This window comes from Gymnodraco acuticeps, unplaced genomic scaffold (genome assembly GCF_902827175.1).
Source record: "Gymnodraco acuticeps unplaced genomic scaffold, fGymAcu1.1, whole genome shotgun sequence".
Lineage (NCBI taxonomy): Eukaryota > Metazoa > Chordata > Actinopteri > Perciformes > Bathydraconidae > Gymnodraco > Gymnodraco acuticeps.
Window position 1 is genome coordinate 120,897 of NW_022990268.1, and position 16,510 is coordinate 137,406.

Sequence of the window (16,510 nt, forward strand, 5' to 3'; positions counted from 1 at the left end):
GTGTGGAGTCAGGTACTTCCTGTGCAGAGGGGATAAGAACATTTGTGATCTCTTTTCTTCTCAACATTTTTGCCATATATTCTGATGTGTTTTCACTCATAGCCTACTTTCGTCCACTCTTACAAATGGTTTTAACTCAGGCAGATAATATGGTCTTCCTAACATTTCAAAAGGTGACAGCCCTCTAGCACTGGGTAGGATGTGCATGCTTAGCATCACTGGTGCTAAGGATCTCATCCATGTTTTCCCTGTCTCGGCCATCATCTTCTTTAGTTTAGCTTTTACTATACCATTATTTCTTTCTATCAACCCTGCTGACTGTGGATGATAAGAACAATGTCGTTTTAACTGTATTCCAAATACGGCTGTCAAATCCTGAATTACTTTATTTACAAAGTGTGTGCCATTATCGCTATAGATCTTTTCTGGAATTCCAAAACGTGGGATTATGTGATTTGTCAGTGCTTTAGCCTCAATGCATCTGGATTTCTAGTTGGAAAACTTCAATCCATTTATACCCCAACTTATTTATTGTGGGTTAGGGTTAGGTTTATTGTGACCTCATGACAGCTGCTGCTTGAAAGTAATTCAGAAAGTAAGCTTATGTTAGATTTTACCTTAGGAGTCAATGCTATTTGTAAAATGTAATGCTACTTTCAAGGCAAGGACAAACTTAGATATTTAACTAAAGAAAGATCATTTTATCTTCGTCTGATCATATGAGTAACAGGGTTGCGTTGTTTACACTCGTTCAAGACAGTAAAGATAAGAAAAATATGAAAAATAAAAGAGAGGACTTTACTGTGGTCTACCACAGCAGGCTTGATAATGTAATTTCTTCTGTGTCATGTGACTTACAGTTTTCACTTCCTCTGCCAGGCTTAATACGTTTCCACATGTTTTGGGACACACATGCAGTGTAAAACGACTGTTATTTACAATACGCTTTTTGATTTAACAAAAAGACGTATACTAGTGTAGAACAACATAATAGCAAAAATAAATCAAATGTTTGAGCATTTTGGGCATGGATGATAGGAAGTTTAATAGTCGTGGCTGAACCTGTCTCTGCGGTCCTGCCTTGGGTCTCATCATGCTGCTTCCCTGATGGCTTCCACAGGATTGTAGCTGACATCCTCGTGGATTCATCTTCTTATTACAGACACATGCATTTCCTAACATTCGGTCTATATGCTGTCAAATGTATTATCTCTTCGATTTACACACGGCATCTATTGCACGTCTGTCCGTCCTGGGAGAGGGATCCCTCCTCTGTTGCTCTCCCTGAGGTTTCTCCCATGTTCCCCTTAAACTGTGGGTTTTCTCCGGAAGTGTTTCCTTGTACGATGTGAGGGTCTAAGGACAGAGGGTCTAAGGACAGAGGGTGTCGTATTGTCATACTGATATTCTGTACACACTGTGAAGACCACTGAAACAAATGTAACATTTGTGATATTGGGCTATATAAATAAACATTGATTGATTGATTGATAGTGTTGAAAGAAGTTTTAAAAATGAAACAGTATATTTTTTAATAACAAGCTTAAAATAACAAGTGTGTAAAACATAAAGATGTCATAGTCAATATATGCAATAGCAATAGCAATAGATGTATAACATGGAAATCCTTATATGGGTTCTTTAAAGGCCTATGTAGCAAAGCATTTCCTCGTTCGAGGAAATTAACATTCTATTCTGTGAGAGTGAACCTTTAACCACAAAGCAACAAAGAAAAACACCTCTGACCCACATCCTGAGCACATGATGAGCAAGAACATGCAACAGAAGAGTATAAAAGAAGACAAGAAAACGGAGGACAAGAGTTCTTCTTGAAAAAGACTGAACCACCTGGCCAACGCTAATTAGTAGTACGGCAAACTCGAACACTGGTTCGATATAATATATATCCGAGCAAAACGTATATAGCATTAATATAATAATCTATTATTTTGTGTGGTGTGATATAACTTGTAACACTTTTAATAAAACTACCTGTTCACACTTGTGAAAGGAAACTAAAGATCCGCATAGGCCTCTGATTATTACTGAACAAGTGACAAATCAGCGGAAATGTAACCCGTCCCCACAAAGTTTGAGTCCTGAGTCCAGTTTGATTCCAGTGTCCTGTCTCCTTGGTTGAGGGTCAATCCCTGACTGAACACTGCAGTCTCCCAGAGATAACAGCTGGCAAGTAGCACCTGGTCAACTCTGTTGCAGAAAATAGTAAGTCACATTGGAGGTCGCCATGATCGTTTGATCTGAAATACGGCAGCAGTGCTTTACGGGTATTACATCTCAAAGGTTTCAGAAGTGTGTTCATTAACAGGTCTGTGACAATCTAAAGGATAAACTAACAGGAAAGTATAAATAAGAGTTGATCAATGGAGGTAGTATGGAAAGAAGGGAGTTTATCGGTACCTCGTGGTGGTGAGGATACACCTGTTATGCCCGGACAGAATAAAAACCCTATTAATCAACAATAGGTGGGACAGAAAATGCCATCCAATTTTTTAATGACCCATATCAAAATTATACAATTTGAATGAATATGTAGTTGCTAACACAATGATAGTAAATGGGACATAATTCATAGTGTGGTGAATAATGAAAAATGTCACATGTTTGCCTGGCGTTTCTCTCCATGAACTGTTGTTGCTCCGTCTTGAGGCTCTTGGCTTTTGGTGCCGGCTGTGCAGATTGTTTGGTAGTAGAACCAGTTTTTGGGGGCTGAGAGCCAGTGCCGCTTCAATTGAAAGACGAAAATCATTCATGAAACCACTTCAGTAGTAAAGGGTGGGTTTACTGATGGTGTTTGTCTTTTTTTCCCTCATTATCAGATGTTCGTCAAATCAAACCAAGGAGATGACAAAAATCAACTCTCTGACATTCATTGGTAATAAACCTGTTTCTGAAGTCTAAATAATGTTTCCTATAATTTCCCCAACTTTGCATAGATGGTAACTAAGCCACCTGAATACACACACTGATTACAACATTCATTCTTAATAGTGTGTGTGTGTCTAGTACTCGTGGGCGGAGTGTGTCCTCTGAGAGGTGCTCCTGGTGCTCTGGCTGCTGGTGCTCATGTGTCTCTTCAGACAGGGAATCTTTTTAGCCATCAGCCTTCTGAAGTGGCTCTGGAACTTCTTTCCCACAAATGTGTAAAGCACAGGACTAATGCAACAATACAGATAGGCTATGTTCCGGGTCACATACAGTGCATAGTCCAAGCTTTCCGAGTCGGAACATAAGCCTTCCTCCTTGCTGGTGACCTGAAGAGCTCGAAGGAGGATGACGATGTTGTAGGGTGTCCAGCAGGCGAAGAAGGTGAAGATAATGACAAATATGACCTTGATAGCACGACATTTCTCCTTCATGCGGGTAGACAAAATGCGGATAGTGATGCTAATGTAGCAGTACATCACCACGGTGAGAGGGAGGAGGAAGAAGAGCAGGAATTGTTGATAGTAAGTGACCAGCCGCCAGCGCTCGATGGTGCTCTCGGAGTATCCCAACTCTTCACATGTCAGCCCATTGAATACACTCTTTCCCACATTTTGGAAAACCAGCTCTTTCACACTAGCTACAATACTGATGCACCAAACTGCCACTGACGCAGTAATGGCATATGCCTTCTTCCTGCTCTTGGCGGCTGCCACTGCATGCACTACTGCAAGGTATCGGTCAAATGTCATGAGTGTGAGGAATAGGATTGAGCTGTAAAAGCCGATGAAGTACGCACTGCTTACCATCTTACACAGAGCCACACCAAAGATCCACTCAGACAGATGGTATGTCGCCCAGAAGGGGAGGCTGGAGGCAAATAGAAGGTTGGAGAGGACCAAATTCAGAAGGAAGATGTTTGTCACTGTGTTGAGCTTCTCAAACTTGTAGATGATAAAGAGAACAAGCCCGTTGCCAAGGTAACTCAGGAGGAAGATGGTGTAGTAGAACACTGGGATGAGTCTTGCACCGAACTGGTTGACAGCCTGCTTTGAACAGAGCTCGACAGTTTCACTAAACACATAGCTGGGATCAGTTGAGCTATTGGCTTCATACATTTCCTTAAACGCCAAATAGTCGTCATCGTCGCTCATGGCTGGGTTTTGACCTGTGAGACATTAGGGAACCATGTTAGTCACTTTTCTGCAAGTTGAAGAAATTGCTAACAAGTCAATTGGTCTGATAAGTGGTCACATGGTCTGGCTGCCTGTTTTTAAGAATAGTTTTTATTATTTGGACACTTGGTCCTCACTGTTTTGTGTGGTAATTCCACAAAGCGACCTTTGCTAATCTAGGAAAATAAATTAGGCTAGAAGCTTGATGAGCACTAATGTCAGTTGGCAAACCTGCAGCTTGTTCACTTCATTCGACCTCTATTACATAATTTATTTTTAAACGTAGAACTCCACTGTTGTATTTCACAAAGCCAGATGAAGCAGTGAACTAAGTTGAGAGGGTGTATTTAAGGGTCTTGACGCAAGATGTTACCAAACCGAATTTAAGATCTATATCTAATACGATTTTGTTTGTTTGTAGCCTTTATTTAACCAGGTGAAAATCCCATTGAGATCAACAATCTCTTTTTCAAGGGAGACCTGCAGCAACATCCCCACACTTGAAGCCTTCAAAAGGGCCCTCAAGTCCCATCTGTTTGCCAAGGCTTTCGGCCCCTAAATCGATCTGTTGTTCTGTTTGTCTGTCTTTTGTTTTGTTATGTTTGTCTTTGCACTATTACTTGTGAAGCGACCTTGGGTCCCCTGAAAGGCGCTATAGAAATCGAAGCTATTATTATTATTATTATTATTGGTTACACATAAAAACAACAGAAAACAAAAAGGACACCATACAACATAATTACAGGGGTATAAATTAGCAACCTATTCACAATGACAGGTATCTAATAACATTTCATCTATCCGAGCTTTAAAATGATGCAAGGGAACCAAAATGCTCAGTTTCAATTTGTTTTGCATAGTGTTCCAATAGAGGAGCAGCACGAATAAAAGCTTTAGTGCCTAAAACAGTCCTAGCACTTGGCACATGTAATAAAAACACATCCTGGGATCTCAGGCAATAGCTACTTGCGACTCTCTGTGATATCAGTGAGCAGATGTAAGTTGGTAGTTTATCCAACATGGCTTTGTAGATAAACATGTACCAATGACAGAGCCTCCATACAGTGAAGGCAAACCTGCCCTGGCATACAGGGTACAGTGATGAGTACTTTACAGTTAGTAACAAATGTCAGCGCACTGTGATAGGCGGCATCTAACTTGATCAGGTAATGGGTAGGTGCATTCATATAGATCAAATCACCATAGTCAGCACAGGTAAAAAGGTCACAGAGACTTTTCCTGGCCTCAAGCGAGAAACAGGACTTGTTTCTGAAAAAGAAACCTAGTCTAACCCTCAGCTTTCTAAGCAGATTGTTGACCTGAAGTTTAAAAGAGAGGCAATCATCAAGCCAGATACCAAGGTATTTATAACAGGCAAGCACTTCAAGTACTTTTCCGTGCATAGTAACAATATCCAAAGTTGTCTCCGGTGTCTTTTTAGCTTCTGAAAATAACATTACCTTGGTTTTATCAACATTTAAAAGAAGCTTTATTTCAGCGAGCTGAATCTGAATAATATTAAAAACAGCCTGTAATTTAACAACAGCCTCTTTAATGGAGGGACCTGCACAATACATCACGGTATCATCCGCATAAAAATGTAAAGTTGCTTCATCCACATTTTGACCTAAGCTTTTGATATAGATGGAGAATAAAAGTGGACCTAAAACAGAACCTTGAGGAACACCATTAGTAATGTTTAACCACTCAGAAGACAGCCCATCAAAGTGAACACATTGGGACCTTTCAGAGAGGTAGTTCACAAACCAACCCACTGTATGGCTGGACATGCCTATACTGGCTAGCCTCTGCTTTAAGATATGATGATCGACGGTATCAAACGCTTTGGACAGGTCAATAAATAGAGCTGCACAACTCTGCTTATTATCTAAGATATTAGCAATATCATTCACCACTTTCATTGTCGCAGTGATGGTGCTGTGTTGTTTTCTGAATCCTGACTGATGTTTAGACAGGATGTCATTTTTACATAAGAACACCTTTACCTGCTCACTCACTAGGCGTTCAAGAACCTTGGCCAGAACTGATCATTTAGAGATGGGCCTTTACTTATTTAATAAAGTAGCCTCCCCACCTTTTAGTAGAGGAAGGACATAAGCTGACTTCCATATTTTTGGAATTGTGTTTGTGCTGAGGGAGAGGTTAAAAAGAGAAGTAAGAGGTGGTGCAATCAAATCTGCAGCTATCTTTAAAAAGAAAGGTTGTACGTTGTCCGGACCAGCCGGTTTCTTAGGATCTAACTTGGTTAAGGCTTCATGAACGGCTTCAATAGTAAAAGGAGAAAAACTGAAAGGGTTTTCCACATGTTTCAGAGTCACAGACTGTGGTGTTCACAGTAGCAGAGTTAGAAACAGAATCAAACAGAGAGCCACAGGACACATTCAGGAAACGGCCGGGCTTTCACTCTCCTCTCTGCAGTTCTGCAATTTGGAGCTGATGTTAAGATCTTCTTTATGTGGTGTAGTACTCAGAAAGCTCTTTTTTAAATGTCCTGTACAAATGTTTGACATTTGATCAATTTATAATATTTATCACAAGGATAATTGATGTTGACAGATGATGACCATGTTTGTTTCTGTTGCTATAAGTGAGCCAGTGGCTTGCTTTTACTGCTACTGTGTAAATGTCTAAGTGGATGTCTGGTTGGCTTCACAGTAACTTACTTTGCACATGTTTTTTTTTAAACAAATGCATCGATTCTGCAGTGTATCTAGGAGCAGCTCATTTCCTGACTGATGACTGGTTACATCCTCTTCAGTGCTTTTCATTGGATGGATCAAATAGTTTTTAGCAATATTGCTGTTATTAATGTTGATGGTTTATCAATGAATAAATACTCATCAGGTTTTCTCGTTGTAAGCAATTCAATATATATTTGACTTGTTAAAATGAAGAGATTATGTGTTTTCCCAGTATCTATCGAGTGTATTGAGTTAATGATTGTCCTGATGTTGTCCTTTTAACTCAACTGTGTTTAAAAACTATAACTATTATTGATTATATTATGAATTTTCTTCTCACCATGCATTTGATATATGTATCATGTAAATACCATCATTATGCCAGTTTCAAACCAGAATCAACCAAAAATAAATAAGCATTCATACATTTCATAGCATAAGAAATTCAAAAATCAAGCAAACAACAACGGACTGTGGGTGTCACTGTAATATATGTATTGCTCTTATATTTATATATATATATCTTATATATAAAAGAGTGAACTCACCAGTGCAGCGCTGTGGCGATGCAGAGAGCGGGCGGGGGGAGTAGACTTCAGTGTGTGCTGCAGAAGACTGATCTCAGAGCTGGGTGACAGAGTGTCTCCTGAAGGGGCAGTCCTACATCTGACTCATGCTGTCCTGTTCCTTTTTCACAGCTTTTACACCATTTTCAATCAAATTGACATTTTTCTCCAGGCAGAGAAAACCCAGATTGAAGATTTAGGATCGACTTGAGATGAATCTCCAAAATGTATGACCTGTTGAGTAAGAAGGCTTATTTATACTTTACCACCAGTGATGGGGTCGTTACTCAAAGAAAGTAATATATTACTTTACTTCGTTACTCTCTACATAAATCCAATCCAATCCATTTCATTTATATAGCACATATTAAAAACAGAGGGTTTACCGAAGTGCTTCACAGCAAACATAACATTATAATAAAATATAATATTACAAGAATACATAAAAGGCACATAAAGGCTATGGACTATAAAAGCACAAAAATCGATAAAGCTCAATATAACTCAAACTGACTCGAAAGCGAGGGAAAAGAGGTGGGTCTTCAGACGGGACTTAAAAGCTTGAAGGATGGGCGACAATTTGACATGGGGGGCAGGTCGTTGCAGAGCCTGGGGGCTACCGCTGAGAAGGCTCGGTCTCCACTGGTCTTTTCTTTGTTTTAGGGACTACTAGCAGCAGCTGATCAGCCGACCTCAAAGCCCATGTAGGAGGTCGGAGATGTACAGAGGGGCCCGCCCATTGAGTGATTTAAAAACAAACAAATCTTAAAATGAACTCAACATTAAAACATGTAAAACAAAAGTTTAATAAACCTCACACAACTCAGTTAACACTTTGAAATGGTGATTTTATTTGATCATTTTACAGCACTTAGTTCATATTACACCCTGTATACACCGGCATAAGTTGTAAACTGCATAAAAAACACCATGTGATCTTTGTCAGTCATTATCGGTTGTTTCTGTGAACAAGCATTGTGGCACAGCATTATCTCCTTTCTTTCTTTCTTTCTTTCTTTCAGTCTTTATTTCGAACAGATTAAAAAATAACAAATGTGATAAACAGAATACCGTATTGTTATAATACAGTATTTATCCACATTCATGGTAATATTTGTATATTCAACAAAAAAAACAAAAAAAAAAGTCTTCATATTAATAATAAATCATGTGTGTCCGAAAGTGAGCAGGAGGAAGCAAATGCTTATTAATCCCCACCCCTTACTTGATCAATGATTGTCCTTTAAATCATTATGCAAGTTATTCCTACTTAGATTTACTTTTATACATATACAATAATTTCTCACTTCAATCACCTTTCTTCATTCTCATATTTTTCCAAAAAAGTGTTTCTGTACATCCTTTTAAACTGAATTATGCTTGTGCTTTGTTTTAACTCCTGCTCCAAACCATTCCATAAAATCACCCCACAGATTGTTAAACTCATACTTCTCAGAGTTGTTCTGACCTTGAGTTGTTTCAAATGTAGATTTCCTCTCAAATGATACCCACCCTCTCTGTCTATGAACAATGTTTTTAATTTCCTAGGAAGTAGATTATGTCTGGCTCTGTACATGATTTGTGCCGTTTTAAATTTAACCAGATCAATGAACTTCAATATGTGTGACTTCAAAAATAATACATTAGTGTGTTCAAGATATCCAACATTATTGATAACTCTTATAGCCCTTTTTTGTAATGTGCATAACGGCTGTAGGTTGGTTTGTACGTGTTTCCCCAAATCTCCACACGGTAAATCAGATATGGCTATATTAGTGTGTTATATAGAGTATACAATGAGTTGTAGTCCAGAATGTATCTGGCTTTTCCCAATATTCGATAGTTTTAGCCAGTTTTGCTTTTACATGAGTGATATGAGGTTTCCAGCTGATTCTGTGCTCTAAAACCACACCAAGGAACTTCATTTCATATACTCTTTCTATGTGTATGTTATCTAGTATTAATTGTATCTGTGGATTTGTTTTATGTTTTCCAAATAACATAATCTTTGTTTTGCTTATATTTAAAGGTGGGGTAGGTAAGTTTCAGAAACTGGCTCGAGTGCACTAAAATTTGAAAGTAAACAGCCGAAAAGAATCCGCCCCTTCCTTCAGACTTCCTTAGAGCACCTCCTCCAACACACATGAACGCGCACATGACGTCAGCAGACTGGTGAAAGTGGCCGCCTGTTGCTGGAGAGTCATTGAAGTACTGCTGCAATGCACGCCCAATGACGGCACGCCCAATGAGGGCACGAGATACATTTGTGCGTGCACGAGATGGAAGGCTGACAGACAGGGCGGTGCCGGCTAAACGGATTAGGCTTGTTTGAGACGCGTTGCGGCTCGCCTCGAAAGTAGACGAGAATAGCCGATCGCAGCCGGGGGAGGTCTCAAAAAGCTCGCCTGAAGTCGGACAGCTCGGAGTCCATGCTCGGAGTCGGCTTCGTCTTCTTCTTCTTCTCTCGGTTTTTTGGCGGATTGCAAACAACTTTAAGGTGCATACAGCCACCTCCGGAGTCGGCTTGACTCGGTTTGCATTTATAAAGAATGCACACATGTGTTTAAATCGTTAATGTCAGATATGTACTAAGTAAATACATTTGTTCCTGCTCCAGATTAGATTCAACTTATTGTTATTGCACATATTACAGGTACTGAGACAACGAAATGCAGTTTAGCTTCTAACCAGGTGCAACAAGCAGTAAAGTGAAAAGTAATGTACACAATCTACAGAATAAAATATAGAATGAATTGAATGATGAATAAACAGTGAGGGCTATGAATACACTAGATATACACAGCAGCCTGAGAGCAGTATGAACAGTGTGTATGAATATGCTAAGATATATAAAGTATGAAAACGGTAAGCAGTACAAGTATAGTATAAAATATATAGATATTCATTTCATGATGATAAATATTGTGGAACAATGATGAAAAATGGGAATGGATGTGGTGACGTAAAACTGACACAAAACAACAACAACATTTTGCCAGCCGATTGGAGAGTTTCATCACCAGCACGTGGTAAAAACCACCAATGAGCGCTCAGCTCGAGATACCAGCGAGCCGTTTCCCATCAAGCATTTCGCTTCCGCAGCCCGTGGAGAGCAACTGCGCCAACTCGCCGCGCCTCGCTCTCAGGCTGCGGGCGTCTTTGTCCCGCGAAATTTCAAAGTCTCATGTGGGCGGGCCTCCAGAGCAAGTCGGACAAAATGACTAACCATCATGCAACGCACTAGCAAGACGTTGATCGCAACTGCGCAGGTCTGCGCAGGTCTTGCTTGTCTCAAACAAGCCTATTGGTTGTACTTTTTAAAGCGCTACGGCTTCCACAGATTATATTTTTGTATCGATTTTTTGTCAAAGCACTTAAGCTATACATTGCTATCGGGATGTTAAGAGCATTCTATGGAATATAACACAAAGTGTATCTCGAGCCGGTTTCTGAAACTTACCTTCCCCACCTTTAATGATAATTTGTTTGTGTCAAACCAATGTTTTACTTTAATCATTTCTGCTGTTATCACTTCCATTAGCTCTTTCAAATGTCACCGGAACAAAAAATATTAGTGTCATCGGCAAATAAAATAAATTTCAATATATTGAAAGGATGATCCAGTGTTTCCTATAAACTAAAGGAGATTATAAAGGGAAGCTGAACCTCATTTCCTATCAACTAGACTTAAACAGCTCTTATCATGGCTGACTCTTGGGTACTTCTGAAAATACAGAAAAAAGGTGGGCCATGAGAAGATTTTCTGAATTTGACAAACCGCGTATTTGGTTAGAATTGCTGAGTAACACACTTAAGAATAATTGTTCCTGGAGGATTATAAACATTTCAAACTAACAGCACAGGCAGTATATGTTCTACATTGTTCACAGTTGATAGTAAAGGAGTGAGTGGAACAGATGTGTTTGGATTGTCATTATGAAGAACATAAACACTGTCTCCTTCACAACAGACTGAAAACTACATTTCTGACTGGGCTGACAACACGACCTTGTTTGTTTCACATTATTCAATGCATTTAGAAACAGAGCCTGAACACACCTTGAAATCCCGCCTCTTCCTGGAGCGAATCAAACATTACCAGCCCCTCCTTCTTCTTCCTGCTATCAAACAAGGTCAGTCCTCTGAGTGCCGTGTCTCTGAGAGGGAGAATAGCGCAGAAACTAATTCAACCGCACCAGGGAAAACTCTGCTGTTCCATCTGTCGCAAGGATCCGGTGACTATTCCCTGTGGACACAGCTACTGTTTGAGCTGTATTAAAAACTACTGGGTGAATGTGAAGCTGCTTCAGAAGGAGGTGGAGGCCATCAATCTCTGCTGATCAACAATCTTCAGGAGAAGCTGCAGGAGGAGATCGCTGAGCTCAGCAGGAAGGACACCGAGCTGGACCGACTTTCACACACAGAGGACCACACCCAGTTTCTACAGAGTTACAGCAGGTTATCACGTCTGAGTGAAGCTACAGACTCCTCCAGCATCACGGCTCGTTCCCTGAAGTACACTGAGGACGTGACTGCAGCTGTGTCAGAGGTCAGAGATAAACTACAGGATATTGTTAGTGAGGAACGGGCCACGATGTCAATAACAGAGACTCCACAGACAGAGCCCAAGAACAGGACTGAATTCCTCAAAAATGCGTGTGATATCAGACTGGATCAGAACACAAGGAACAAACATATCAGCTCTCAGTCTTACATTGCAGGATTCAGCTTGAATACCGATGAATGGTGTGGTCACCCAGACAGTTTCACTGACTGGGCTCAGGTTTTGTGTAGAGAGAGTCTGACTGGATGTTGTTACTGGGAGGTGGAGGTAAAAGTGAGTGTTTTGGTTGCTGTTGCATACAAGAGTATTAGCAGAAAAGGAGATGAAAGTTTTTTTGGAGACAATGAAAAGTCTTGGGCTTTGGAGTGTTCCAATGACGGTTATGAATTCAGACATAACACAATCAGAACATCACTCTCAGGTCCTAAGCCCTCCAGAATAGGAGTGTACCTGGATCACAGTGCAGGCGTTCTCTCCTTCTACAGCGTCTCTGGAACCATGACTCTCCTCCACAGAGTCCACACCACATTCACTGAGCCGCTCTGTCCTGGGTTTGGTCTGCATACTAATGGAGCCTCTGTTAAAATCTGTAAAGATTTAAACACAGAAGACTCAAACCCATAGAACGTGGAAACACAACTTTCCATTTTCTCAGATTTATATTCTGGGTCTTTAGTTTGATGAAAGCTGGAAAACACCAGAAAAGATGAAGGGAAGGATGCAGCAGCAGAACCCCAGTGGCTGCTATATTCATTTTATTATTCTCTAAGGTCAAATGTTAGATTACTAACCAAACAATTGCAAAAAAATAAATATTGAAAATATTATGAAAACATATTTTAAAGAGTAAATAAATGTCTGAAAGACCAAATAATAACCCTGATAGTTTGGCGAGGGATGATGAAAACATATGATTTGGGATATTTCTTGTTCTTCATGTACTAAAATGTTATTATGAAAGTGTTTTGTTATTGTCTGTAAATAACTGTTGTTGTCAGAGGTGGTGTGAGACCTGATATGTGAATAGAAGATCAGCACTGTGGGATATCTTTGGTAATAAATAACTGATCTGAATAAATCCAGTTTCCTAATAGATTGATATGCATAACAGATAGGCCTTCACATCTACCACTGTGCATATCAACATTAAAACATGTACACAACAAGTTTAAGAAACCCCACACAACTCAGTTAACACTTTGAAATGGTGATTTGATTTGATCATTTTACAGCACTTCGTTCATATTACTGTATACACCGGAATAAGTTGTAAACTGCATACAAAACCCCAATATATACTTTGTTTGTCCGTCATGATCGGTTGTTTCTGTGAACAAGCATTGTGGCACAGCATTATCTCCTTTTCTTTCGTAAAGGATGATCCAGTGTTTCCTATAAACTAAAGGAGATTATAAAGGGAAACTGAACCTCATATCCTATCAACTAGAGGATTCAAACAGCTCTTATCATGGCTGCCACTTAGGTACTTCTGAAAATACAGAAAAAAAGGTGGGCCATGAGAAGATATTCGCTAAATTTGACAAATGGCGTATTGAGTTAGAATTGCTGATTAACACACGTAAGAATAATAGTTTCTGGAGGATTATAAACATTTCAAACTAACAGCACAGGCAGTATATGTTCTACATTGTTCACAGTTGATAGTAAAGGAGTGAGTGGAACAGATGTGTTTGGATTGTCATTATGAAGAACATAAACACTGTCTCCTTCACAACAGACTGAAAACTAGAGAATGCAATTCCTGAAGAAATTGCTAGTGGGAATGCTTTATGCTGAAAAGCTGACGCTAAACTGCTATGCTGAAATGTAATGTGTAAGAAGAAAGTGAAGAATTTAGATTGAAATGATACATGAACACAGGGGGCTTGAATGTGTGATGTGAGAAGAAAAGAAAGTAAAAAGGCTTGGAAAAGCAGCAGAATATTTGAGCTGCAAACTTTTGAACTAATTTGATGGTGAATGATCTGTCGCCATGCCAACGGCATTTGATTACATCCCATACTACGCTTAGATGCGTTGATGGCTGCATCGTTACCAAACCTGTGAAGTTTTGGGCTGTTTGGAGCATTTTCACTGAAGTTATGAGAAAACCATGTTTCATGGCGAGCATTGTGTTACCATGGCAACGACATTTGAAGAAATCTCAAAACGGTCCCGTAGATGTCTTCACGGCTGGACTGTTAGACATATGGTGAGATGTCAGATTTGACGTAGAGCTGTTGAGGCATGGAGAGAGGTGATATACAGGTGAAGATTGTGGGACGACCGGGACCGTGTCCATTGGAGCTACAGCAACATCGTGTTTTATGGCGAGGGATGCGTTTCCATGGCAACAGCCTATGGTGAGATCTCAGATTTGGCGTAAAGCTGTTGAGGCATGGACCGGTGATATACAAGCGAAGTTTGGGGGACGATCGGACCGTGTCCATTGGAGTTACAGCGACATTGTGTTTTATGGCGAGGGATGCGTTTCCATGGAAACGGCATATGATGACACCCCATAATTGAAGTAGAGCTGTTGAGGGCAGGACCATTAACCACTATCTGAAGTCTGCTGCTCTGAGCATGTCAGTTGGAGTTATGACATCATCGTGTTCCATGACACAGGTGTTTATATTTGAGCTAACGAGGTGTCCAGAGATCAAAGGTTTCCATGGTGATCAAATAAATGTGGCAAAGGCTCAAATTTGTTGAACAACACATTTGTAACAGGTTTGTTATTTGACCAAAAAATATGAAGAGTTGGAAGATTGAAAATGGGATTATTATTAGGATTATTTGTAGGTCATTGAAAAGTAGAATCATTTCGAAAGATGTGAACATTGAAGTTTCTATTTTAGAAAAGCTGACACTGTAGTGCATCGCTGGTTTTAAAAGTGATTTATAATAGTCATGTTTAAATATGTGCAATACTTAAAACGTTTATAAAGATCCTCTGAGTGTGTGTCATTAGTTAGCTGATAAAATGTTAGGGATAAATACCTTGACATATTGACTACAAGAGCTTGAATCAACCAAGCAACCTTGTATTTGAAAGATTAACTCACATAGCAACAGTTGCACGTGGTATATAAGTGGTGTGGCTGAGTACTTTAAAGGGTTCATGAATAGAGGGGACTTGAATGTGAAATAAGAACAAGAAAATAAAAGTCTAAATGCATGAAAAAGCAGCAGAATATTTGAACTGAAAACTTTAGAACTAAAAGCATACGTCACCAATAATGTCTAAAATATGTGGAACATGTTGAAGTCAGTATGAAGTCTCCATCAGACGGGAAAGCATAGAGACAGTCTGTTAAACCACGTCCATTGACCACGTCATTAGTCTGCTGCTCTAATTATGTCAATTGGAGTTATGACATCATCGTGTTCCATGACACAGGTGTTTATATTTGAGCTAACGACGTGTCCAGAGATCAAAGGTTTCCATGGTGATCAGTGAGAGGAGAGCATTTTCATTGTTCTGAATGAGCGATAAAACTGTTACATGTGAACGTTTTGTTGAAGAACCGTAACAGATATCGGTGAAATTTCAAAGCGTGAAGCATGTCAAGGAACTTGAGCATCTGAAGTGTACTTTTTGTGTACTTTCGGGTTAATAATGTGGCCTTTTTGGCAGATTAACTAAAGGGGTGCGGCTGCTGTGGTGGGGAAAGGTGAGGCTGAACATACAATGGGATTTAATGGAGACATGTTGAACGTTGTTGTCACTTCATGCCCTCAAGCAGGGGCAGTTCTAGGGGGGGCCAGTGCCCCTAACACTGACCTCTGACCCCCTGTGGCCCCCTTAACAACATACATTTTAATGTATATTTTCTGGTACTCGGTTTGCAAAAAACCGCAGGATTTTGTTGCTGTAATGTGAGATTGTGCAGACACCCTTATGTAAAGTAGAGATGTAACTGTTCATTGCCTTTATTTTTATATAAATATGGTGTTAGTGCAAACATTGCACTATAACTTCAGCTGAAGCTAACAGTAATAACTATAAGATCTATCTGAAATAAATAAGTGTACTGAAACAAATACCAATAACTGTATTGCATTGTTTTCTTATGCGCAATTACTTCATACTGTCTAGTTCTCTTTTTCGTCCTGCATTTATTGTGCCCCCCTCAGAAAATAACTGGCCCCCCAGTGGCCCCTCCAGTTAAATTGGTCTAGAACCGCCACTGCCCTCAAGAGGCATTTTGTTTAATTATTTTGCTTAATTTTCTTTTATCTTTCAAGCTTCGATATGTTTTCCTACGTTTGTCATGAAAAATTATGTCTCAGGGATGTATCACACACTCTAAAATCTGAAGAAGGCCTCTTTGCCAAGGTCTGAACAATATCTCTAAAAGTAAGAATCAGATTAGCAGTTAGCAGTTGAAGTTGCATGAAGATTGTTGAAGTCTGAAGAGTTAAAAGCATCAATCTGGTGCACTTTGAGAGCAAAATTAAGAGATCTATGGATACATCTCTCAACACCCATATGAAACAGAACTGTAAGCAGATTTTTCTTTATGGATATTTTACAAATCACTCCCCTTTTATTCT

At 39.7% G+C, this 16,510-nt stretch overlaps 2 protein-coding genes across 2 annotated transcripts; one reads left to right on the forward strand and one right to left on the reverse strand.

Annotated features, from left to right (window-relative positions):
* Positions 1-2,102: 2,102 nt before the first annotated feature.
* Positions 2,103-7,419, reverse strand: LOC117549131 (C-C chemokine receptor type 8-like). The gene is made up of 2 exons (XM_034220756.1): positions 7,369-7,419; positions 2,103-4,111 (listed from the first exon to the last, which is right to left on the reverse strand). Exon 2 carries the CDS (start codon positions 4,095-4,097, stop codon positions 3,021-3,023), a length of 1,077 nt encoding a protein of 358 aa, XP_034076647.1. The 5' UTR covers positions 4,098-4,111; positions 7,369-7,419; the 3' UTR covers positions 2,103-3,020.
* Positions 7,420-11,416: 3,997 nt separating this feature from the next.
* On the forward strand, positions 11,417-12,574 carry LOC117549133 (tripartite motif-containing protein 16-like). The gene is made up of 2 exons (XM_034220760.1): positions 11,417-11,519; positions 11,688-12,574. The coding sequence occupies exons 1-2, from the start codon at positions 11,417-11,419 to the stop codon at positions 12,572-12,574; spliced, it is 990 nt and encodes a 329-aa protein (XP_034076651.1).
* The last annotated feature ends 3,936 nt before the right edge of the window (positions 12,575-16,510 follow it).

Excerpts from the sequence above, each read along its gene's own strand:
- LOC117549131 (XM_034220756.1), bottom strand. The coding sequence starts at position 4,097 with ATGAGCGACGATGACGACTATTTGGCGTTTAAGGAAATGTATGAAGCC.
- LOC117549133 (XM_034220760.1), top strand. The coding sequence starts at position 11,417 with ATGCATTTAGAAACAGAGCCTGAACACACCTTGAAATCCCGCCTCTTC. Across the intron at positions 11,520-11,687 it reads TCTTCCTGCTATCAAACAAG|CTGCTTCAGAAGGAGGTGGA; the intron begins GTCAGTCCTCTG and ends GTGAATGTGAAG.